The 22,791-nt window shown below is 49.6% G+C and overlaps 6 protein-coding genes across 6 annotated transcripts; 1 reads left to right on the plus strand and 5 right to left on the minus strand.

The window, feature by feature from the left end:
- Positions 1-1,571: 1,571 nt before the first annotated feature.
- FIBRA_06245 (uncharacterized protein) lies at positions 1,572-5,785 on the plus strand (the record flags this gene model as incomplete). The annotated part of the gene is made up of 21 exons (XM_012327979.1): positions 1,572-1,628; positions 1,683-1,873; positions 1,924-2,038; positions 2,092-2,264; positions 2,318-2,470; positions 2,530-2,748; positions 2,832-3,274; positions 3,326-3,347; positions 3,403-3,438; positions 3,491-3,581; positions 3,636-3,792; positions 3,851-4,065; positions 4,114-4,197; positions 4,256-4,312; positions 4,363-4,605; positions 4,657-4,950; positions 5,012-5,053; positions 5,107-5,235; positions 5,290-5,508; positions 5,564-5,628; positions 5,683-5,785. 21 exons carry the CDS (start codon positions 1,572-1,574, stop codon positions 5,783-5,785), a joined length of 3,108 nt encoding a protein of 1,035 aa, XP_012183369.1.
- A 184-nt stretch (positions 5,786-5,969) lies between these two features.
- Positions 5,970-8,103, minus strand: FIBRA_06246 (uncharacterized protein; the record flags this gene model as incomplete). Its single annotated transcript, XM_012327980.1, has 2 exons — positions 5,970-7,772; positions 7,825-8,103. 2 exons carry the CDS (start codon positions 8,101-8,103, stop codon positions 5,970-5,972), a joined length of 2,082 nt encoding a protein of 693 aa, XP_012183370.1.
- A 781-nt stretch (positions 8,104-8,884) lies between these two features.
- On the minus strand, positions 8,885-10,849 carry FIBRA_06247 (uncharacterized protein; the record flags this gene model as incomplete). The annotated part of the gene is made up of 20 exons (XM_012327981.1): positions 8,885-9,098; positions 9,151-9,175; positions 9,232-9,289; positions 9,339-9,366; positions 9,413-9,425; positions 9,477-9,523; positions 9,578-9,681; positions 9,732-9,765; positions 9,821-9,836; positions 9,892-9,903; positions 9,954-9,978; positions 10,039-10,085; positions 10,139-10,164; positions 10,224-10,249; positions 10,301-10,318; positions 10,365-10,374; positions 10,430-10,528; positions 10,581-10,594; positions 10,648-10,729; positions 10,791-10,849. The coding sequence occupies 20 exons, from the start codon at positions 10,847-10,849 to the stop codon at positions 8,885-8,887; spliced, it is 957 nt and encodes a 318-aa protein (XP_012183371.1).
- A 940-nt stretch (positions 10,850-11,789) lies between these two features.
- On the minus strand, positions 11,790-14,539 carry FIBRA_06248 (uncharacterized protein; the record flags this gene model as incomplete). Its single annotated transcript, XM_012327982.1, has 9 exons — positions 11,790-11,842; positions 11,894-11,948; positions 11,997-12,060; positions 12,110-12,431; positions 12,488-12,781; positions 12,833-12,893; positions 12,944-13,277; positions 13,804-13,949; positions 13,997-14,539. The coding sequence occupies 9 exons, from the start codon at positions 14,537-14,539 to the stop codon at positions 11,790-11,792; spliced, it is 1,872 nt and encodes a 623-aa protein (XP_012183372.1).
- Positions 14,540-15,625: 1,086 nt separating this feature from the next.
- FIBRA_06249 (uncharacterized protein) lies at positions 15,626-17,264 on the minus strand (the record flags this gene model as incomplete). The annotated part of the gene is made up of 2 exons (XM_012327983.1): positions 15,626-16,233; positions 16,301-17,264. The coding sequence occupies 2 exons, from the start codon at positions 17,262-17,264 to the stop codon at positions 15,626-15,628; spliced, it is 1,572 nt and encodes a 523-aa protein (XP_012183373.1).
- A 1,056-nt stretch (positions 17,265-18,320) lies between these two features.
- Positions 18,321-21,328, minus strand: FIBRA_06250 (uncharacterized protein; the record flags this gene model as incomplete). Its single annotated transcript, XM_012327984.1, has 12 exons — positions 18,321-18,534; positions 18,588-18,642; positions 18,687-18,749; positions 18,817-18,936; positions 19,008-19,107; positions 19,172-19,263; positions 19,337-19,412; positions 19,466-19,534; positions 19,611-19,703; positions 19,771-20,002; positions 20,062-20,534; positions 20,600-21,328. 12 exons carry the CDS (start codon positions 21,326-21,328, stop codon positions 18,321-18,323), a joined length of 2,316 nt encoding a protein of 771 aa, XP_012183374.1.
- Between the last annotated feature and the right edge of the window lie 1,463 nt (positions 21,329-22,791).

The following is a 22,791-nucleotide window of genomic DNA, read 5'->3' on the forward strand; positions in this document are numbered from 1 at the left end:
CGCTGCAAGTGCGCGGTATGCGCGTGGCACAGACCCCAGCATGCTGCCTTATCAGTCAGATTCTGATCTCGTCTGTCTCCATCCCATCTGATGCTACCCCTTCATTGCTCCTTCCACCGCTCTGATTCCGTTTGCCAACCAATAAGTCGTCCTTCTGCTTCAATAGCTCGCTGAGTGATTAGATATGACTTAAAACTAAAGACAGAGGTGCTGCGACCAAGACAGAGAAGTATGCACATGTACGTGTCAGTTGGTAGCCTCAACTAAATATTCGGAGGACCCACTAGTGTACCTATGCGATCACAGAACGGTCAATGAGATGGGATCACGGTGCCATATGGAACGTCTTGCTCGGTTGGTCCTGCAGCCTCTGATTAGTGGCTCAGATGTCAGCTATGTAAGCATCGTGCGGACAGTCACAGAGGGCTCTGCACCATAAAGGCTTGCTGATTGCAATCCTGAGCACAAAGAACAGGATACGGCGTCAGCATGTTGGCATATTTTGCTCTCCGTTCAGAATGTGTCCCACAGTGTCGATGTGCAAACCAATATACTTAAGAGAGACATGAGTGTCACAGGTCAACACAGACTAGCTCCGCCCGCACCAAGATCATTGCTCTCGTCGATATGGCCCCTTGTGTCGTCGAGAAGGGTTCCTCACAATCATTTGGCCAAGTCTATTCGAGCCGTGATCCAAGGTGGACGACTTTGACCCCCGACTGTTTCCGCATGATAACTGACTGGGTCTCAGGCCGTCGATGACCACCTTCTACTTGTTGACGAGAACTTTTGCGGACTGAACCATTGACTACGAGGAGTTGGCCGTGCGAAATGTCACAATTGCTGATATTTATAAGAAACAACTCGATAGACCGGTAGATTGATATTATAGTGCCTAGCACAATATATAGCCTTCATGGACAAGAAGTTGTGAGGATGCTTGAACAACTTGAAATGACCAAAAGAGCCGTGGCTAACCCGTTCACCACCATGACAGCTTCAAGTTGACTTTGAATTTGTAGGTGAATGGGTAAGCTGAGCTGAATGTATGATGTGCGAGAGGGGACGCTGTCGTGGACAAGGAAGAAGTAGCGATCACCGGCACCCTTGTGTGAAGGAAGCAAATTCATGGCCCCATCGCTGTGACTACAGTACTGGCTCAATACTAGCTGGATCAGATTGCAAAGACGTCATACCTATTACATAATATATTGATTGGGTATATCACACTATTTGACTAAATACTATGTCCTAAAGCTCTAAAAAGCTAGCTTAATATGATAATAAAAGAAACACTAATAGCCCTTTTTGGTCCAGAAAAGACAGAACAAGATTCTCTGCCCCGCGCCTAATTAGCTTGTTACGCCTTCTTGTACTTTACCTCAGCTGATGCAATGCATCTCTCACTTTAGAGCGTATTGTGAGGAAGGTAGAGGCTTTGATTCTGCTGTCCAATCAAGTGAGACACCCTGAATGTACATAAACATAATATTTACGAATGTGGCTTTCATTCAGCCGTATATGTCTTTCGTTCATCCCGTCCCTTTAACCGCAACCATAACTAGACTGATATGGCCACCAACTTCCTGCCAGTCCTTTCTGCAGCTGATGTGCAACGGGCTACCGAAGTGAGTTGGTATTCCAAGTGATTGCAGCTTTATGGTGTTTACGCTGTGAGGCAGCTAATCCAGCAAGCCTATGCGCCACAAAACCACTTGTCGTCAGAAGACCAACGACGCCTTCAGCAAGAACTCTTTGAGATTCAGAAACGGCAAGAAGCTTGGGGACTTGTACTCCCATTTCTTTACCACGACGACCCTAATGTCCAGTTCTTTGGAGCACATACTATACAAGTAAAAACCACTCGTGATTGGTGAGTGTGGGTATGGGCAAGCAGACCGCGTCTAAACTTTCTGATATTAGGGAAGGATTCCCCCAAGAACATGCACTACAATTGCGAGATATGGTGGTTGATCTGACGGGACGGCTTATTGCGGCGGGGAGGAGCAAGGTGATTTTGCGGAAACTGTTCGTCGCGGTGCGTGTACAACCTGTATTGCACGTTCTCAATCTTACCGCTAGTGGAACTAGATCACGTCTCTCGCGCTGAAGCTTTGCCCTGGAACTCCGTCACGATGGCCAGATTGGCTCACGTACTGTGTGAATACTATGTCTAGTCTCGGCGGGACCACTGAGCATATCCTGGATTTTCTCGCGATTGTTGCGGAAGAGGTAGAGACCGCGGATTTACTGCCTCCGAGTAAGTGAGTAGTCCATATATACAGTCTTTGAAATTTCGTAACAGTACTCGGTTTAGAGGACAAATGCAACGAACGTTGCTAGAATTCGTTCCAACAGTCGTGCAAGCAATGTCAGCATGTATCGCAGGACCACAAAGTCAAAGTTCTCCGCACGAGATGATTTCTGCGCTCAAGTGCATGCAAGCGTGGTTAGGTATGATGCCAGCAAAGTACGTTACCGCTGAGCGTGATCTCTGACCTCATAGACTAAGACACAATATACTTGCAGTGATTTGACGCCGCTTATCCCAGCCTTAATTGCGCTTCTGAACCCAATTGACGGAGAGTACCGTGAGGATGCTTTCGTACTTGCATCAGACACCTTTCAGGAGATTATGGCCAAATCAGCTCTGTCTGATGGTTCTGGGACGAAGACATTGACGGAACCATTGCTCCTATGGTCTGACGCGCATGGACGGAAGATTATCGAGGCTACATTAAATGGCGAGTTTTGGCCCTGCGCATCACAATTTACCACTGACGCAAGAGAATAGCGGGCTTTGTGGATAACGTTTCACATTCATTTTGCAGACTCCTTGTTGCACTCGGGGAACACTCCACCTTGTACCTAGCAGCAAATATCGCCTCTCTGAAGGTGGTATCCCCCTCCCCGCCTCCTCCTTTGCCTACGACACTTCCATCTCCCATCCTGCCGACCAAATCACATCTTGTGCAAACATTCTTGCGTTTAATTCTGGCATACACCGCCCTTCCCGGCTACTACGCCGTCGATGAGGAGGAGAGCGAGCTTACTCTTGGCTTTTGGTACCTTTTCCAAGAGGCGCTTTGGAGCGCTGAATACGAGCAGGATTTCGAGTATACGGATGGTGAAGCTGTCGGTGCACCTGGTGGAACTCTGAAAGAGGAGCAAGCACACTTTCGTGTCGCAAAAGCTGTTTACTCGGAGCTTGTGCAGATTTTAAGACGGAAAGTTGTGTGGCCCAATCCAGTGGCATTGCGTGGATGGCCTAGAGGTATTTGCAATTACTCGTTCGATTCCACTTAATTATTTGTTTGATTTCCAGACCAGAAAGAAAAATTCCAAGTGTAAGTCTCAGGCGACGTCCCACAGTGATTTTTATTCTGAAGTCAACATTAACAGGTATCGGCGTGATGTTGGTGATACACTCGTTAATGCGTAAGCCTATACTTTGTCGGATGAACTAAAACTTACACGCAGTCGTAATCAGTTACTACATTTTGCGCGATGATTTGTTGGGATTCTATGTCAATGACATATTAGAGCGCCTTGCCTCAAGGCAAGAACATGATGGATGGGAGGTAAATCATTCATGATTTTGGTAGATTGGAACGTTATATTCATATATCTCCCAGGAGATAGAAGGGAGTCTACACTGTATCATGGCCGTACAAGAGGCTGTACCTATTGAATCAAACCTGCATCTGACACGACTCTTCGGCCCCGATGTGCTAGGCCGTCTTCCTGTCTCTAAAGGCGATCGCATTCGACGTACCGCGTTGTCCTTGATCGGTGAGCACAACTATGGAAAAGCTTTGCTATCCTGACACAGTCTAAAAGGTCTACGTAGGATCCTATGCATCATGGTTTACCAAGCAGTCTGAGCAGTCCGGGTCTGCTCTGCTCATGAACTCGGTTTCGTACGTAGTGTCTGCTCTTCCAGATCCATCTCTTTGTCTACCTGCTGCGAATGCCCTCCGCGACCTTTGTGACGCAAATCGGGAAGCGCTTGCGCCTCATATCGGCGCATTTGCTGAACTACATGCCACACTCAGTGGCATTCCAGTAAGTAGGCCGCACCATTTAAATCGTGTGGCTGATACGTTCGTATAGGAATCCGAACAGAGCAAAGTGCTGCAATCAATTGCTAGTGTCATTCAGGCTCTGCCGCCTGCAGACGCTATCCCTCCAATTGAGGTAGGCCTAATGAATTTAGAGATATTGTGCTTAGCTGACCGTGCCAATGATTGACCAGGCAATTGTTAACCCAGTTGTTCAAAAGCTGTACAATGCTCTACAGACATCCCAGGAGGTAAGTCTGATTCTGAAAAAGTTATCAATGTCCTTTTATACCCTGATCAGCTTCCGGATGAAGCGCGGATTATCGCACTCCAACAGCTTGAGACTATATCTGGAGTCGCGCGAGGTCTCACCCGTTCGACTGACTCTCTTCTGATATTCGACGACGCACCAGAAGTACAGGAAGAGGCAAGGCAAATGAGACTGGCAAGAGAAGACCCACGGATGGTCAAGCTGCGAGATGCTATCCTCGATGGAATTAGGAGGATAGTTGGCCTCTGGTCTACTGATGCCAGTGTATGCGATGTTAGTAAGCCCCATCGCCGTCAGATTGTTGTTGTTGAATAGCTCTCTCAGGCGCTGAGCGAAGTATTCAAAGCGATCACCTCATTGCCATCAGATGTCACTTTGTTGTCTTTGCCTCCTGGACCACTACTCGAAGTGATATGTCTGGCATCACAAAAGCAACTCACAGCTGTTTGGCTCAGTCTGGCCACTATGCTAATAATTCAACTTGATCCTCCTACACTGGTTCCAACCACCTTCAAACCGATCCCTGGTGGGGAAGCCGATGGCATTGTTCTGAGCGTCCTTGCGATACTCTTACAGACGGCTCTGAGCTTTCTGGGCCAACCCGGAACAATGGAAGCGGTGTGTATTGATGCCGAATTGGTCCTCGCTTTCACGCTAAGTCTCGACGCGCACTACTTAGAACCCCGACATTGTCCAATCATTCTTCAGTTGCATGGATACGGTATGTATCATTTTTCCATAAAGCATGAATATTGTAACTTGGTGCATCCCTAGATTGCGCAACATTTCATCACAACGTTTTATCGACTGCCTTCGGATTTGTTCAATGCGCTCATGCAATGCGCAATCACCTCAGTAGGACTGCAGGAGCGATACTCTCTCGTTTCTGCGTGTTCGTTTCTGGTTAGTGGTGCTCTATCGTAGACGTACTGTGTTCTTCCTAACCACATACGATAGTCGTCGCTAATAAATCGAACCTGCACTACGGATGAACTCAGCGAGGCAAAAATCATGCTCGCGCAAACGCACGGCCGTTCCATTATCAAGGTCATCATGAGCGGCTTTGCTGGAATGGCTCCTCGGACGGCTACCCAGAACCTCATAGAGCTGCTGTCGGTGTTCGTGACCCGATTCCCTGCGGAAACTCGGACCTGGATGACGGACGTCCTCCATGCGGTGTGTACCTTCCACGCTCAGATGGTCTGGTCAATATTCAAAATAACCATCACAGGAGGACTTTGCGCAATCTCGCGCGACTGTCGAAGCCAAAGAGAAATTCGTGAAGACGATCTTCGGGTAACTAATCTAATTCACATGGCGAACGCTCTCATTCATTCATTAACCTTACAGGTCCCGCTCCGTGAAACGTATTAGGGAGGCCGCTCAACAATTTACTCTTGTTGCAAGGGGTCTCGAAGGAACCAGCTTCGGATATAGCTCAATGACAATGTGATGATTATTAGGAGGAACATACTGTAATGGAATGACGGCATTGAAGATGTAGCCGAATGTAATAACACGCAATATGGTATTTGCAATTCTAGGACCCTCCAGATTTTCCTTCCCTCCCCCACTGAGACACCTCTGACCACCATAAAGATCACTATGGATTTCTGAGGAAAACAAAAAGAAGACACTCATGAATCTGCAAACACTGGCTGAGCTCTCCTCGTCGATATTCGGGTACGTTTTCTCCCCATTTCCATGACCCGCTTCCTCCGTTCTTTGAGCATCCTCCTTGCAAACTGCTCAGCATCAGTCAAACGTTCAGATCGTACGCTAGACAGCCTCGACATATCTGATCCTACAGAGCAGAGCGAGGACGAGACCCGTGTTACCATAGCCGGACGTCGCATGGTACGCGTCTTCTTGCGAGACGTAAGGCGGGACGGCTTGATCGTTGTTTTGCGCGAACGATCCCTACTAGAACGAGCAGCCGAGGACGCTTCCGATGCAGATGAGATGTCGGGTAGGCGAGGGGGATCAGGATACAGGATCCGCTCCTCCGCCGATGCGCTGGACAATACACTGCTCGTTCGTGAAAGGTATCCTATTCGGGGATGCGGAACAATGCCGCTCTCGTGGTCCCGCGACTTTATAGCAGCAGCGGGCCTGCTGGGGATGTCCTCTTCCATGAACGTACCAGAGAACCATTCAGACAAGTCGGATGGCTCATCGGGAAAACTGACATGCACGGCGCCGATATCATCATGAGCATCTTCCTCAAGCGACACGTCCTCGAAGCCAAGATGGTCGGAATGAAGAGTGTTCAAGATGTCCGCTGTAGGGCTCACATCATCAAGCTCGCAATGGGTACGGGCTTGGCGACTCGGCGCAGTGGTCAAGCTGTCTCCCTGGGGCGCTTCATTGCTACCTCCCACCACGGCATTGAAGGCACTAACGAGGTTGGACTTGATCGAGGCAGCCCACCCGTTAGCCTCTGAGCGATTGTCACCAGGATACGGTAGGGGACCCCAGTCTTTCTCACTGATGCGATTAGGGTGTTCAGTCCGCTGCAGGCTCGTAAGTTGCCTTCGGGGCTGCAGAGAGCCCCACGAGACGGAAAGCCTGCTTCCGTTCAGGCCCTGGAAACGCGGGCGCTCACCAGGTGTAGAAGGGTATGGCGTACCGTAATTGGATGGCGTCACACGCGAAACGGAGGTCACGTCAAGTAGAGAACCGGTTCGGCTTGCTTCATCACTTGAGATGTCTCCTGGAGCGAGGTTGACGACCTGCAGCGTCCCCATGTCCGGAGCGAGATCGGGCACACTGCTGTTCGCACTACACAGCTGTATAGTCGGGTATGCACCGCCAATATCTGCCGTATGCATGGAAAGCGGCGGAAGGGAGTATGCGTGGCTATCTGCCAGCACCGCACCGTCGTCAAAGGCTGGTCGAGAAAATCTCTCACCACTCCATTGATCAAAAGGGCTGCTCGCTACCGGGCCAGTTTCTAAGTGGTCATGGCTGCTCCCCACACCACTGATGTCATCTTTCTCCCATGGCCAAGTCGTCGTACTCTCCAGAGCGCGGCGTCGCGTACGTTTCCGGCTTCGGAACCACCACCCGCACAAGGCAATTATTAGTCCAACGACTGCGATAGCTCCTAAGGCTACCCCGACGTAGAAGCTGATGCTGTGCGCAGCCGATGCGGATCCAAAGGCACTAGATGTATGAGAAGCGCTTGCGGTAGGATGGGAAGACCTAGTTGATGAAGATAACGAAGAGACTCGGGTAGTATGAGATGAAGAAGATGGTTTTGTAGACACAGAGGTGGATACGAAGCTATCCGACGACGAAGCTGAAGGTATCGGGGACATCACAGAGGGAGGTTGTAGGGTTCCAGAAGTCTGTGTAAGGGGTAAGGTAGAGGCCGAACCATCTGTGACAATTGCTTCTGCCGAACTCATGATCGGGCTTGGGGTCTCTTGTATCGAAGGCTAGAGGAGCGTTGAATTAACCTAATATGCATTTTAAGGTGTGTACTGTTACCTCATCTGTAACTGCCTGCGTTGTAAGCGCGGCCCCAGGAGTGGAACCATCGCTGATCGTCTGGGGCTGGCTCGAGGGCTTGTCCTGAGGTGTAGGCTGATCCGAATCCTGCGATGCAACGTTGGGACCACCATCTGCATCCGCAGGAGAGACTATCGAGGCCTGGCCTCCGGGGCCGAAAACGAGGCTATTATCTGCAAGTATATAGTCGCCACCAAATGATTGGCGAGGACGCAGAAATTGTTTGTGCATACGAGGCTGGTTGGCCTGGTGAAGCATCGTTCGGGTATATGGCGCGCCCGGCGCAGTGCTGACAGAACAGCAGGCACTGAGACAAATGGAAAATTAAAGGGTCAAAGTGGGAAAAGAGGACGTCGTGAGGGGGATATCTGTGTGTTGAGGAACATAGCCGACAGCCCAGTGGCTGACTATCATTACAGTGGAATTACGAGTGAGACTGACCTCGGACCGACTGTTCAGAAATCATTCCTTCAAAATCAGAATCCTATTGCAATACACTCCTTGAGAGCCTTCGTGTCTCATTTGTCTATGCCTCAAAGCTCAGCCGATCACTTGGAACATGGCATTCGAAGCCCTGCCCTTGACTTCAACGTCTTCGATGACTGGGCTGTTAGAAACTTGTGGACGGTTGGCTTCATATTCCAGTTGTCTGAGTCGAGCTAACGCAGCGAAATGGTCTCGCAGTCATGTGGAACATAATCACAGTAAGGCAAGATGAGACAAGCCGCGAGCAATTGACGTGACTGTATGCGCGAGCGTTCACATCGAGGAGTTGATTACGAGAGCAGAATGCAAGGATCCGATAATCTAACCTTATTTAAATGAAATATTTTCTGAATGTAAAAATACTGTCCTTTCAACGTCATCCTGAGTTATCACGCTGCTGCTTATTTCACTATTTTGTACTGACAATTTGACGCAAAGACCGGTGTTCTGAACGCCGTCACAGCGCATATACATAGTATTACACCTCCCCACTTAATCCTATCGGCGTCCAAGCTCTCCGAAGTCGCCAACTGAATTTGGATTCGGTCAGTTCTCAATCTTCAAAGTCGTTAGGACAAGCGTAAGATACGTCTGGGTCAACGGCACTTGCCTCGAAGGTCCAATTCCCGTGCCGAACCATGGCCGGCTCTCCTTCGGTCTCCGCGATAGAGGCCTTCTCTGTTATAAGTACTGTCGTGGAAGTGTCGACATCGGTGTTAACCATGCTGTCAAACACAGTCCCGCGGTAGTGCTCCCGAGCGTTGAGCCTGCATTCAATCAGGTTGCATGTAAAGATATAGATAGATCACTATCACTGACAATGACAGGCACGACCAAGTATATGCTGGGAAAGGACATCGGTGAGAGTCACCAATGGACAAGGGAAAATGGCGCGCGTACTTCGGATCAACACAAAGTAGATAGGAATGTAAACGAGGTTGTACATGCTCGCCAAGAACTGCACTTAAGTGAGATACAAACATTCAAAAATTCCATCAAATACTCACCACAATCATAGCAGCGATCGCCAATTTACTGGAAAGTATTAGTTATACGAAGAGCAAGAAGTTGTTACACCTACGTCGGCAGGAGGACTAAACGATGAATGATGAGCGGTGAATACACGAGCATGTGTGAATACGTACACGTTATGGTGTTGTAGATTTGCAGACGATCAGCAAGACTTCGCACCCTAAATGTACAAGTCAGGAAACATCCGTATATGTTAACAGAAGACCCTACTTACTTACGACTACCAACTTGGCGAATCATGCGAGGATAATACAGCATGCCAACCGATATGAACATATCGCACATGACATTAAGACCAAGTACGGTCGTAGTCATCGGCTGTGTGCTGCTCAGGACCGTTATGAACAACTCTAACTATGACCACTCACGATCTGCGGATTTGAAGTGCGCCGGACCCTGACGCTATGAGGATTGTGAGTTACATGGCTGGAACGCGACTATTTATTCGCCTGCTTACCCGTTCACAACATATACTGCAAACACGGGCAGGCTCGTTCAATATATATGAATACAATTGGGATTTCTCACCTATTGCACATGCTGAACTATCATGAGTATCCCTGACACCTCGTGGAGTGTATATCGCTTACCCAGTTGTGCAAGACTGCACCCACACTAATCATATTCCTTTAGTCAACCACTATTACTTTGAGAGATTGAGGTCGACTAACTTACAATGAGAACGGGAACATGGTGGCGCTTCTTTCCAAGGGCGCTCAGAACTTCAACGCGAGTCGATAACCGGCGCCATGTGAGTCTGACGTACGGGGCTTACCTCGATGAAGTCGATATCCGAAGAAGCTATGAAAGAAAGGCCGATACATTGGCGAATCGCTGATACTGGTTGCCGTGATACTCACAGTTGAGCAGCGGTTGCCAGTACACTCTGCAATACACGTTAGCTGGACGTTTCTACGACCACAATCGGAATCTTTACCCCGACGAGAAACTGGACCTATCAGACAGTCAGCAGTCTGTATAAATGACAACAAGAGACGCACAATCAGACTCCTGATGGGGAACAGGATTAAGCAGGTCAACGGCTTCAACGAGAAGGCTAACTGACCATGTCATGAGACGATCGACTTCATAGTTCCCAAAATTCGTGATTGAATAGTCATACAGCGCATGCGTCAGGAGGACGACATGTAAGGTATCGAGGACCCTAAAAGGATATTTCAGCACCAGTATTTCCGCTAGAACAAGGAACCACATACGCAACCGCAGTGACCTCAAACACTCTTCGGTCAGTCAATTTATTCGCGAATCAAGATGACTGCTCACGAAGAGCTTCAATGCCCGACCATCGTGTTTGGTATGAGTGGTATAATACTGATATACTTTCAGACAATTTACACCGTATAATCTGACCGTGAAAAATAAACATTGAGTCTATGAATACGCACACATTCAGTAGACACGCTTACGCCGTAGAGACTACGATCCCGATGAGGAGGGGTCCTAGATTATAGTCCAGGTCGGACATTGTGCTGGTACTCATGTTCAGTACTACGTTCTAGTAGTAATACCACTAGTGGAGGGACTGGCAGATGTGCCTGGTGATGAGGGGCCGTGGGGGAGCGTGGTGTTGTATATATGGAACCGATTGCGGCAATCCGCAGCCGAACGTGAGTGGCAGAAAGCACGCAGGTCACATTTACTCCATGGCCTTGCCATGATCTGCGGGTACGACCGGGTCTGTCAGACTTCAGTCAAATGCGGTCGAGAGGAGCATTGCTCCCGGTCCTACAATTCATCGACGCCGGGACCGAGCGGTCCGCGGTGGCGGGCGCAGTCAACCCAGAAGAGGTCACCGAGCCAAGGTCAAGCGCGAGGTTCAATCAAGACTTAACAGGCCGAGCAGCAATGTACTGTACATGCACGTGAGTGAGCTTGGTGAGTCCGGAAAATTGCCCAATCGAATAAGCACCTTGAAGTTCGCATAGTGCCATAGTTTATGTACCGGCGTTTACAAGATGTGCGCACACAACTTGAAGTTACTAGGGCAGATCGATATCATCGACCGAATCAAAAGTCACCATTTAAGGGCTGCCTACGGTAGACTAGTATCGGCCCAAAGCTCAGGCAGATGTTAGGTGGATGTATGCAGGCGGTCGCATTGAACATATTATTTCTCACAAGCGGCCAACGGATAATAGTATCGAATACACGGTGACCTCCTGCGAAAATTAGCTCGAACGACACCCGGGGCGCGGTATAGCCAACAGACAAGACGTAAAGCAAGCGGTCGCTATCATTACACTAGTATTCAATCAACAGATAACGTACGACTATCAAAGACACAGTACAGAGAGCCTGAGAGGCACGCAACGTAAAGAATAAGTAGGATTAAGGGCCCCTAGCAAAGGTGCATCGAGGTCCGTGACAGAAAGTAGTAGATTATCGTGTATGTCTGGTGGCTTCGGTCACCCCTCGTATTCCATGACCTCCTTCTCGTATTTCTTCTTCATGACGCTCACTGTTGAGGACATCAGCTTAGACCCTATGTTATTGTTTTTGGATAACATACCTTCACGCGAAATTTGACCAGATGATAACCAACCGTCCGGAAACGCACCAACGATCTGCACAGGACGTAAATTCACAATCGCACGGACAGCATGGCAACATACCTTCTGGTATAGTGTCTTGCGCACACCCTGATCACTCACTATCTGATTAGACCCTTCCAATACGCTAGAGTACATCAGTGCTATACTCAACACACTTCGACTTGAGTACTCACTTCTTCTCATTTTCGATTCGACAGCACTCGTTGCTCAAGCACACCAGCTGCCAAATGACCCCCTTCATCGTGTCCGTCAGCCGATACTTCTTCCCTGGCCGATGGGATTCCTTGCTCTTGCCCGTCCCAGTCCCGGCACCATCATCATGCTCCACCCCCGTATCATTCCCGCCATCATCTAAGGAGGGCCGCTGTGCGAGCGGCGCCGCCCCAATCCGCGGAGTCGGCTGCGAGTCCGACGCTGCCGGTGTCCCTTCCACAGAATGCGCAACAGAACCGCCGCCCGCCTCCGCCTCCGCCTTTGCGCGTTCCTGTCGCTTTTCTACAGCGCATATAGTCAACATATATGCATCGATGACGATAGCGAAGGCCACTCACCCCATGAAGTTACGCTCTTCTCCCACTCCTCCCGTGCCTTCGGGAACCCCTCGTCCGCAAGGATCTTGAGCTCCTGGAGTAGTGCATTTTGCCGCTCAAGCAAGAGATTCGTGTGTTCCCGCCAAATCGTCCGCTTGATCAGCTTCGACATCGTGAACTTGTTATATGGGAACAGCCGCGGCATCATGTTGAAAAAGTTGTCGTCGTACTCGCCAAGCATCACCGCCTTCAATGCGACTTGGGCAAGCAGCGGTTTTAGACTGGGAGGGAACTTGCCTTTGACTTCCCAATTCTCTGCATCTAAGGGCTCAGCAGCAGAAAGCTATTCAACGGCATGATACACACCTTTCCCAATCGCCGCTCTGAGTGCATCGAGCATAATCTCAAGCTCAGGGTTAAATGGTTGCTGGAATTCGTCAGTATCACACCACAGGTTGAGCAGGAACGCGAACATACAATCTCGACTGTTTTCCTCCTCTTCTTCGATACACTCTCCTGGGAATTACTGGCCGGACTCGGCGCGGGGCTATGTCGTTCTGCCAGTTTCCGCTTCATCCCTTGCCCTTGCTCATCATCCACATCCGAGTACAGGGGAATTGGCTCGTCGCGCGAGCCATGCTCTGACTTGGGCTTCTTCGGCGATGACGGCATCTTTGATGTACTTGGAGCAGGGGGGAGGGAGAGCGACGCGGCAAGAGAGGGTGGAAGAGGTCCACTAGAGAGTGCTGCGGTAACAGAGGCGGAGGGTGCTAGAATGTTGAGCTTTTTTGACTTTGGCTTTTTCGGCGTCCTGTGCATCATCAATGTCAGCATACGATGGCCAGACGCGCATGAAAAGGGTGATTATAGGGGGAACACGCAGTCCTTAAGTAGTGTATGAGTCATGTGTATTGCCACATCTGGAAGTACGTCCTATGCGCACAGAGGGCGCAACGACAGAACGAGGAAAGTGTAGCAGATTAGAGCAAACGCAACACCTTCCCTGCGCCCTGCTTTCAAATTGAATCGAGACGGCACCAAATCTCGTTGTGCCGTCGGTGTTGAGCGATACATCCAAGGTCGCAGACCACGGAAAGTTGAATAGACAGCAAGCTGAAGCATATGACTTCGGTCTAGTCCGCGGCCACAGCCATCAACTAATCCAGTCAGCTCTCGAGTAGTACTCGGATCATGCGCACTGCTGCGCCTAGGGATGTGATGTTCATGAGAGTTATGCATGCGGGTTGCGCAGCAAACGATGGCAAATTAGGAGGATGTGGCAGAGTGTTGTAGCCCCGAAGATCCACATCATGGAGAAAGAAAATCGTAGTACGTACTTGTTAAGCAATGCAACCTGCCCACTAGAGACATAGAAACCTTTTTGCTTCGTCTGTGCAAAAAACGTTCGCTCATCTTGGGCGAGCTCCGAGTCGTCGATGAAGGGGTCGGCGGTGTCGTAGTACTCCGATGAAACATTCTTCCTCTGTTTATCTATCAGTACGAACACGACCGCATAGATTTGCCACGCACCTTCTTCCGCTTCCGCTTATCTTTCTTGCCGTCGCCCTCGTCATCGCCCTCGCTATGGCTGTCGTCGTCGCTGATGTCTCTCTTCGAAGGGGGCACGGGGGTGGATGGTCGCTGGCCCGTGGCCTTGCTCAGCAAGGTGATGTCGACCTCATAGTCCTCCGGGCCGCCGAGGGGGATGTCGAGGCGGATTGTCTCGAGCGGCGGGCGGGCGGGAGGCGGGGGAGACGGCGAGGGCGAGCGAGGAGCAGCCGACTTGGTTGACTTTGGTTTGGCGCCCACGCTGGAAGCCGGTTTGGCTGCAATGACGCTGGAGGGTTTCGCCTTCCTTCCCTTCGCCGCTGCGCTGTCGTCGATGCGGACGACGCTGGCGACTTTTGATCGCGGTTTGCTGCTGACAGAGATGTTAGGGACAGAGAGACGAGAGTCATCGGAGGCGTCGATAGGGATGGACGAGTGATGCTGCGGCGACGGCGACGGGAGCCGTGACGAGGACGAGGGGTAGACCAAGACCAAGTCGTCGAACACCTCCGCATCGCTGGCCATCTTACGTGGCTCTAGAGAGCAAAAGGGCGAGGAGTATGAGGAGGAAGAGGGGAGGAAGTTACCTAATAAGGCAGGGCTCTGGGAGAGGGGGGAGGAGGGGGGGCGGGAGGCAAAGGCGGAGGCATATGTGACCAGAATTTCTGTTTCGGTTCGCCTGTTTACTAGCCATTTGACCTGACTTGAGAGATTCGGCGCGGCCTCTCGTCGCTCGCGCCCTCCCTGATTGGCTCGGCATTCCCCAGATACGACGCCGCCCTATCCTCCCGCGTGAAGAGTTCTTTCTTCCACTCCCGCTGATTTCGCTTTCGTGTCCTTCGCGTTTATCCTCAAACCGATACTCTAAATTCGCAGGCTACTGTCCAAATGTGAGCGTGAATCAAACCACGCCATATATGCTCCTCGGGGAGTTGCGGCTGAAGATGCAAAAACTATTATCCTGATCCCACCCCTCCGCTAATAAATTGTCCTCCGGAAATTGATCTTCGGTATGCAAAAAACACCACTGTATACAGAAAGGCATGTGCTATGAGCCTTGAAATATATCAGCATATATTCGAATGCATCCTAAGCATGCTTCACGAGTCGTTTGAAGAACTCGAAGTGGGAATCTGTAATGGTCAGTCAAGATAGTACCGTCATATCTTTAACCTTGTGTATTTTCTACAACGTCTCCAGTATACAGAGTTCAGTCAAATGGCTCAAGAGATCTTCTGCTTTGTAGCATTGATTCATTTGTTCTCAATAGAGCTCGAGCCAGATGAGCACATGGAGAAGAGAAAAACTAACGTCAATATAGAACTATGTTCTATTGCTGCTGGCGAATTTAATGAACTGGTTTAATCCTGCCAATGGGTAGGCGTCTTCACACGCAGATAGACGCAAGCTTCGTCGGCCCGCCCTATCCAACATTGCGCAGCTTGCTCTCCGAACGTGGAATGAAATTAATTCACAGTGCCTAATCGAAGGTGCTATATAGACGAAAGCACATCAACTGGAGCGCGCCGTCACGGCGATGTGGTAAGTTGATCTGAACCACAAACATACTTGGACGTGATATCGCAAGGCTGTCTAAGCTGATCGCCCCCTCTAGCGAGAAGGCACATCTTTGGCAGTAAGATTGTTCCAGAACATCGCTTCGCCCTCTATTTCCTCTCGAACGAACTGTTCAAATTCGGTCTCTGGAGGAGCGGTGCCAGCATCATCGTGAATTACCTCTTGCTGATCGGGTATATGCTCTTCGGAGCGCCATGCGTTATCAGTACCCATTGGTGAGTCGTAGGTGAGTTCCGGCTGGTGCTCTATATATACTATCTGCTTCCTCTTCAGCAGAGGGAGCATTTCGATCAAGGCTCCAAATCCATTTGGCCACCAAATGAAAGCGAGTGCTCGCAAGTCGGAGAATTGGGCCTGCGAAAGATGGCTGTCGACATGATGGAGAGCGATCTCAACTTCATCCAGATCGAAATTGCACCCTCTACTGCAGCAGTGGCTCTGAAAGCCTTCAGCGTTGACGACAATTTGTTGAATATGGGGCGCGGAGAGCTGACACAAGAGGACGCACATGAGGAGCACGAAGCTCCGAAAATTTGTGCAGTTCCTTGAAACGCCAAATTGGAATATGCCTGCATCATTTGCTCTGAAGGTAATGTCGAGCGTCTGCAGAGACCGACACTCGGACGGGCAGAGCGCCTTTGCTGAGACAGGTCGACATTTTAGCACATGTTTCACATTTGTATGACAGGAAATATGTTCATTGCTCACCGATGTCCCCAATATAAGATCTGGCCAATCGAGTCCATAAATCAACGTCTTCAAGAAAATAATCGTCAAGGCGATCCATTAGAACTCGGGTCCCATCAACGTCTGGAATCATTATTCCAATTTGCAGATGCTGAAGATTTGAACTACAGGAACGAATGAGCGACCCGATTCGTTGGCCATTCGCAAAGGGCGAAATCTCCCCAAGGGATAATGAGGTGAGAGATATTGTACTGCGCCCAGGAGCTAACCAAGTCATCATGCACATCAACTCTGTCAGGCTCAATCGCAATTTAAGCTTCTGCAGCCTCTGAAGCTGATGGCCATCTTGATGCGCGTCCGAGGTTTGAATGTTTTCTCGCCATGTTACCTGGATGCAGCAGAGCTCAGAGAGGTTAGGAAGCAAGTAGATAAGATCCCGCAATTCAGCGAAAGATCTGAATTTCAGATGTGCGAGGTTAAGATGAGTGAGTGCCATAAATTGCGATGCCGTAAACCCTGATTCAGGTGGGTCGACTGTTACTGATAATGTCCTGATATGGTCTCCAAGAATTGCCAGTTGCCTTAGGCGCGTGAAGCACCGACTGAACACGGTGCGTGATATCGACAGAGAGAGCTTGCGCCTACGAGCTAGACAATGGTGTATCGCCAGCTCCTCGACAAGTTTCTCAACTTCGGGAGACAGCTCCAAAAACCTGTCGATATCCCTGCGGCGATAGAAATGGATGACTCGGAAGAGGTGGTATCGGGCCCTTGGTGTACACACCGTACTGGCAAGGGCAAAGGCTATGAGTGTTGGACGATCATCCTGGCAGAGGTCGATAATCTTCTCGATGAGTTCCGTGGGTATCCGCTGGCCCTTGCGGGTGCAGCTTGACTCGGAGTAGGGCGTGTCGTCCAAGCGAGCATGCGAAGGCAATCTCCCCGTCGCAGTCGGTATTAGGCAAGGGTCCACGTCCATCTGCATGACTCCGCCCTAGATCTCAAAATGCGACCCTGTGAATACGTACGTACTCAAGAGAGTTGCCGAGTCGCATTACCTTCAGAGCTCTCCTTGAGAATGGGGATGAAGGGGTCGACCCAACTTGGGATGAGCTGAGCGCCGGACCTCCCTGGCGGTAACTTACTGCTTGTGTGAGCCACGCATTCAGATTGTCAGATGGACGGATCTAATGCTGCGTAGCCAGACGCGCTGTTATTCACATGTCCAAGTGCACATGTATGTGTCCGAAGAACCTTTCCAGATAGAGATACTTGTGATACAACAGTTAGGGGAACAACGTAATGGCTACAGTGTCTATAGAGTTCGATTACGTGCATTGATACATCCCGAACTCATCCGCGGGTGCATTGCAATCGTATCCCAGATCCCGAAGGGAATATACCATTCTCAAATGCGCGCAGCAGCGAAGCCTCAGCCCCTGACGCGTTCGTGAGGCTCTTGCCATGGAACCCCTGGAGGATGAAACATATATTTAGCAGGGCCGATGTGATGCCCACAATTGCTCACCAAGAATGTCCAGAATCTGTCGCTCGGACTCGGACGCAATGATGGTTCCTGAAAAAGCAGAGCTAATGACTCGTCTAGGAATGGAGTTCAGCGCCTCTCTGACCTTCGTTAAGCTTTTGCCTTTTGTCACTAGGATTGCGAACCACCCCAGAGTATAGCCCTCTCTGATTGAGCGAGTATCCCATAACATTTGCTTTGAGACGTAACGAGCGATTGAACTGTATGGAGCGCCAGAGATGAGTGAATCCACGTCACGTAGTGCATTGACCAAGTCTTACAATATCATCCCCCTGGAATAACAATTGTGGTTTGACATCACATCGATGAACACAACGAGAAGAGACGCTCACCGTATAATACAGCAATGCAGCACCCCTCGACTCGTATGGTACCGTAAGAAAATCTTGCGATTTACGACGTTTGAGATGAACAGTAATACTTCATCGCAAACTACGAACTTGCCTATTCGTCGTCGTCTACTCACTGAATTTCTTCTGCAAAGCCCACGATAAATTACTTCAAGATCATCGAATGAGTCCGGAAGACATAGATCTTCTGTAACAATGCCTTGTCCACGCAGCTCCCGTAGAAGGCGTCGTAGTACTCCTGAGGCAGCGAAGTGAGAAGATAGTGTAAACATGCAGGAACACTATTACCATGATGAGTCTTTCCGTCGTCCGTGGGACGTGTGATCAGAATATCGATGTCTCCACAATCTGCCTTCCCCCTGCAATCACGTTGTAAGTATCTGGAGAAGGGGGGTATCATGGGGTATAGCACCTTCTATAGCTCCCCATGATCTCGATGAATAACTTCGGGTCAATGTCCAGAGCTGCTAATATTAGGTAGACTTCAGATAGCACGACCTAGAACACTTACCCACAGCTTTGATCATGGTAAATATCTCGGCGGCTTCATTTCTTGGCATCCTGGAGTTGATGTCTACAGAATTTCCGAGTGAGATTCAAAAGCATAAGGGTCGCAGGTACGTGGGAGGGAACATTCATACCGTCATAATACTTCAATCCAGTTTCTTGCGCGCTGGTCAGCGTGATGCCGCCTATTCTAGCTTGGACATCGTCCAATGTCCTGCATCCGTTTGCATACCACTTGTGAGCGATATTTCTCCCTGTTGGAAATTCAATTATGTCAGCGTACCCGTGTATAGAAAACATCTCGAAGCACGGACGGCACTCTCACCTACTCCATAAATTCCTTGCAGAATGCTGATTGCTCCGACATCATCTGTCCTCTCATACGCAATGCGACGCAAATCTCCCGTTTCCAGTATCTCCATGATCTAGAATATCAACGATCAGGACGTTCTGCTTCTTCTCGGGGAAAGATTCACAACCTAGGCTTACCTTTCGGGCGGTCTTATCTCCAACACCTCTGACAGTCCGCGCCTCTTCGAATGATCTGATTCTCGTGGGATGGGACCGTAATGCTCTGATAGCTGCGAATTCAGACACGGCATGAGAAGGTATGACATGAATCGCCAACATATGGGCGACAAGCGCGATAGCTACCTTTCCCATAACTAAAAACCCGCCAGTGATCTTCCTCGCTTGGCTTAGCCTTATGGATTTCCATCAACTCTTCTAGCTACACATAATGTTAGCACGCGGAAAGGGCGTGGTGGGCCAAACCGCACATACCTTATCGATTACATCTTGATTGATACATTGAATGCGCTCTGGAGCTCCTTTAGCGTCGCACAGAAAGCCCTTGTACGGCCAGAGAGGATCGCACGGTCAAAGTTAGATATGAATTGCCCCTGAAAGCATAACACCCCATGCTCACCCTCTTCTGTTCGCCCTTGTGGCTCGCACGAGGTGGTGCCTTCTGGATTGAGTCTTCACCGTCGGAGTCGCTATCAACACTGTGGTCATGCAGCTTAGAGAAAAGCGGCTAATCAGCTACCACTCGGAGATCGGATACTATAGAAAATTTCCAGACCTACTTCTGCATAACGTTCGGCTCGAGCCTGAGCGTAGAACTCGGCGAGTGGGTCAGAACAAATACGAGAGTCAACATCCTCGCCACCGTCAACATGTCCTAACGAGCGTTCTTGTCGATTAGGCTTGGCCTTCTCGTCCAGTGGGGACCGAGGAATCTGAGGCGTGGATGGGAGTGAGGTGTTGTCTGCGTACACAACAGAATCGCGAGATATAAGTTTGTCCGATGTAAATTCCCTGTTTGGCGACCAAACAATTGAAATTTAAGTTTACGGAGTCATGCTAAGCCGACATACGAGATCCTGCTTAGTTTGCTAGTTGCATCTCCGTTGACCGCAGCGCCCAGCCCCCGAGACCCGCTGGGGTTACCGCGGTTCGTGGGATGATCAAGGTTTAATGGATTTTCCTTATGTTTTCCGCGGTCCGTCTTTCGCCACAGGCTAGGTCCAGCGTCCAAGCGCTCTTTGAACGACGCATGCATCAATTCGTAATCCATGACTTCGTCTTCGCTCTCATCATCTTGCCACACGGTCGTGCCCTTCTCATCACTTCTATCTGCGCTCTTGGGCTGGCGCGGGCGAACTCCGTTTCTCCTACCAAACCCAGAGAGGACCCAGCTCCATTTAACGGTGGGAATGTGTTCAGGAATGTCACCCAATTTTCGGAGACCTAGAACACGAAGAAGCGACTTCTCATGAGCGTCGGTCACAATGTGCGTGACCTCTGCAGGGTCGAAAACCGGGACGAGGGTTCCGCCATGCCTAATAATCTGTGAGATATATGTTATCATTATCTTGTATTCTCGATCCAACATAGCAGGAATGGAAGACGAACATAGTCCATCCGTCCTCTCGTTTCAGAGCTAGCATATTGCATATCTCCGCCGCAATAGAAAATCTTCTTCCCGCGTAGATACGGCTTAGTTGATCTCTTACCCTGTGCCTCGCGCTCAGCCAATTTCGCCTGCAACAGTTTGGCATACTCCAGCGGCGTGATGAGTTCTTTAACTTTTTTCTTTGACTTCTCTGGCTTCAATAGCGACGGTTCGGCTTTACCTTGTCCCGCTGCCCTTGCGGACGCGGATTTGTTATCGCGGATTGAGGATCTTGAAAATCGCGTCTTGCTGTCCGCCGTACTTGCTGGTGTAGTTATTGAACTGGTATCTAAAACCCTCGCCCGAGTCGTATCCTCTCCAGTCAGCTTGATGACCTTTCCCCGGCGACTCGAAGATGCGTTCCGCGCGTGGCTCAAAATCTTCATTCCCAAATTCGGCAATGAATCATTTTTCTCCATAATCGTGGGAGATGTAACTATGTGAGATGCAAGTCGTCCCTTTTCATGCAACGTCGCTTCAAGATGTTTCCGCTCTTTTGGTTCATTGGCAACCATTTTCCCGGGAGCTCCAATGTTTCCGGTGGCGAGATGAAAGTTGTCGCCCCCTTGATTAGATCGCCCTTGCACGCTAGAGGGTACTTCTGGCCCACCCGGCCGATAAGAGCGGCCTAAAAGGCGAGCATCAACATCCACAGGATTTTGCTCCGAGACTGGATGTGTATATTCCATGGTATCGCTATTTGTTATAGGCGGTCTCAAAATACAACCGGATCTGAACAGTCAGAAATTCATAAATGCTCCGACGCCGGAATGCATGGAGATCTTCATGATAACTAACCTCTGGGTTGAATATCAGTTGATGAAAAATTTAACACAGTTTATTATGTGGAAACTGTACAACTTACGACTTCTTCACCCACGTTGCGTCTCTTCGCTTGCGGACCACTTTCCGTGTCAGGCGACCTGCGTTTGTTGCTAATGAATGGTCAGCGATTCAGACGCCGAAAAATTATAGATGAAACTAGTAATTACATTTTCTTGATGCATCTATACGACTGACCACCAGGTGTGTCATCTCCGCCCTGGAGGAAAGGTGTGGTTGCCCCTGACCCACAGCCACGTTGGCTCATGCTGTCCTGCTGCCGCGACGGTTCAGTATGTTTTGGGGTGTTCGCTCGACCATTTGCATATGTTCCAGAAAGATACACACTAGAACTCGCGATGAATATAGTGCTTTTGTCGTGGAGGGAATACAACTGTGGTGTACCTCTGATGACTGCGTCCCACACGCTTGAGGTACTCGCCAAGGTCCTCTTCCGGCAAATTCATTCGCTCTTCTTTCTCTTTAAAAAACGTCTCAATATCTGACGGGGGCATGGTTCATAAATTAGGGTCGAAAGAGAGAGGTGAAATGTTGAAACTTGAAGCCACATAAACCCAAAAAGGTCAAAACGGCGGGACTGATGTCTTCTCACGCTTAGTTTGCCGCATGCTCGACAAATACGGAAGGTCTTGCAATTCCGCCCCGTTTGAGGACTTTCTTTCCGGGTGTCTCTGCTTGCGCATACTCTGAGGCTGATTTTGTACCGCACATACTAGGATGCATCATACTACTGCTACTGCTTGCATGCGCATCACCTGCTGTGGTATTATGGTCATCATGGCCATGATGGTAAACTGGCAACTTGTTACTATCAAGTGCCGAAGATTGACAAGCTGCGATACCACTGGTTACGCATTATTGTGATTTCCGACGACGACATTGATCATTCAATAAAAGTTTCATGTAAACAAGGACCTTGAACTTCCCTGAAGAGGCGAACTGGCGGCATGTTACTCACGCTTTCAAACCCCACTTAACGCCTGTGAGTTTTGCTGATCTTCTTCCTCGCATAATTGTGAGAATGATCAGCCTGTCAGCCTATACCTCTTCACACGTTGTGTCGCAGGAGGAATGACATCTTTTCTTAATATTATTTTGGAAACAAAAGTGCGGATTTCCTCTGGCCAACACTTCCCTTGTCCGGCCGGACCGACATCTGTTTATGGACCCACAAGAACAATTATTCAACAAATAAATATGTCACAACAAGCCCGTCTGAATTGCGAAAGAGTTGTATGTGATCATGAACCTCGGTCAGTTGTTCAAATCAGCATGATGTCCACGAGTCCAAATTTTAGACGGGACACCT

Source organism: Fibroporia radiculosa (assembly GCF_000313525.1).
Source record: "Fibroporia radiculosa TFFH 294 genomic supercontigs, scaffold6557, whole genome shotgun sequence".
Taxonomy (NCBI): Eukaryota; Fungi; Basidiomycota; class Agaricomycetes; order Polyporales; family Fibroporiaceae; genus Fibroporia; species Fibroporia radiculosa.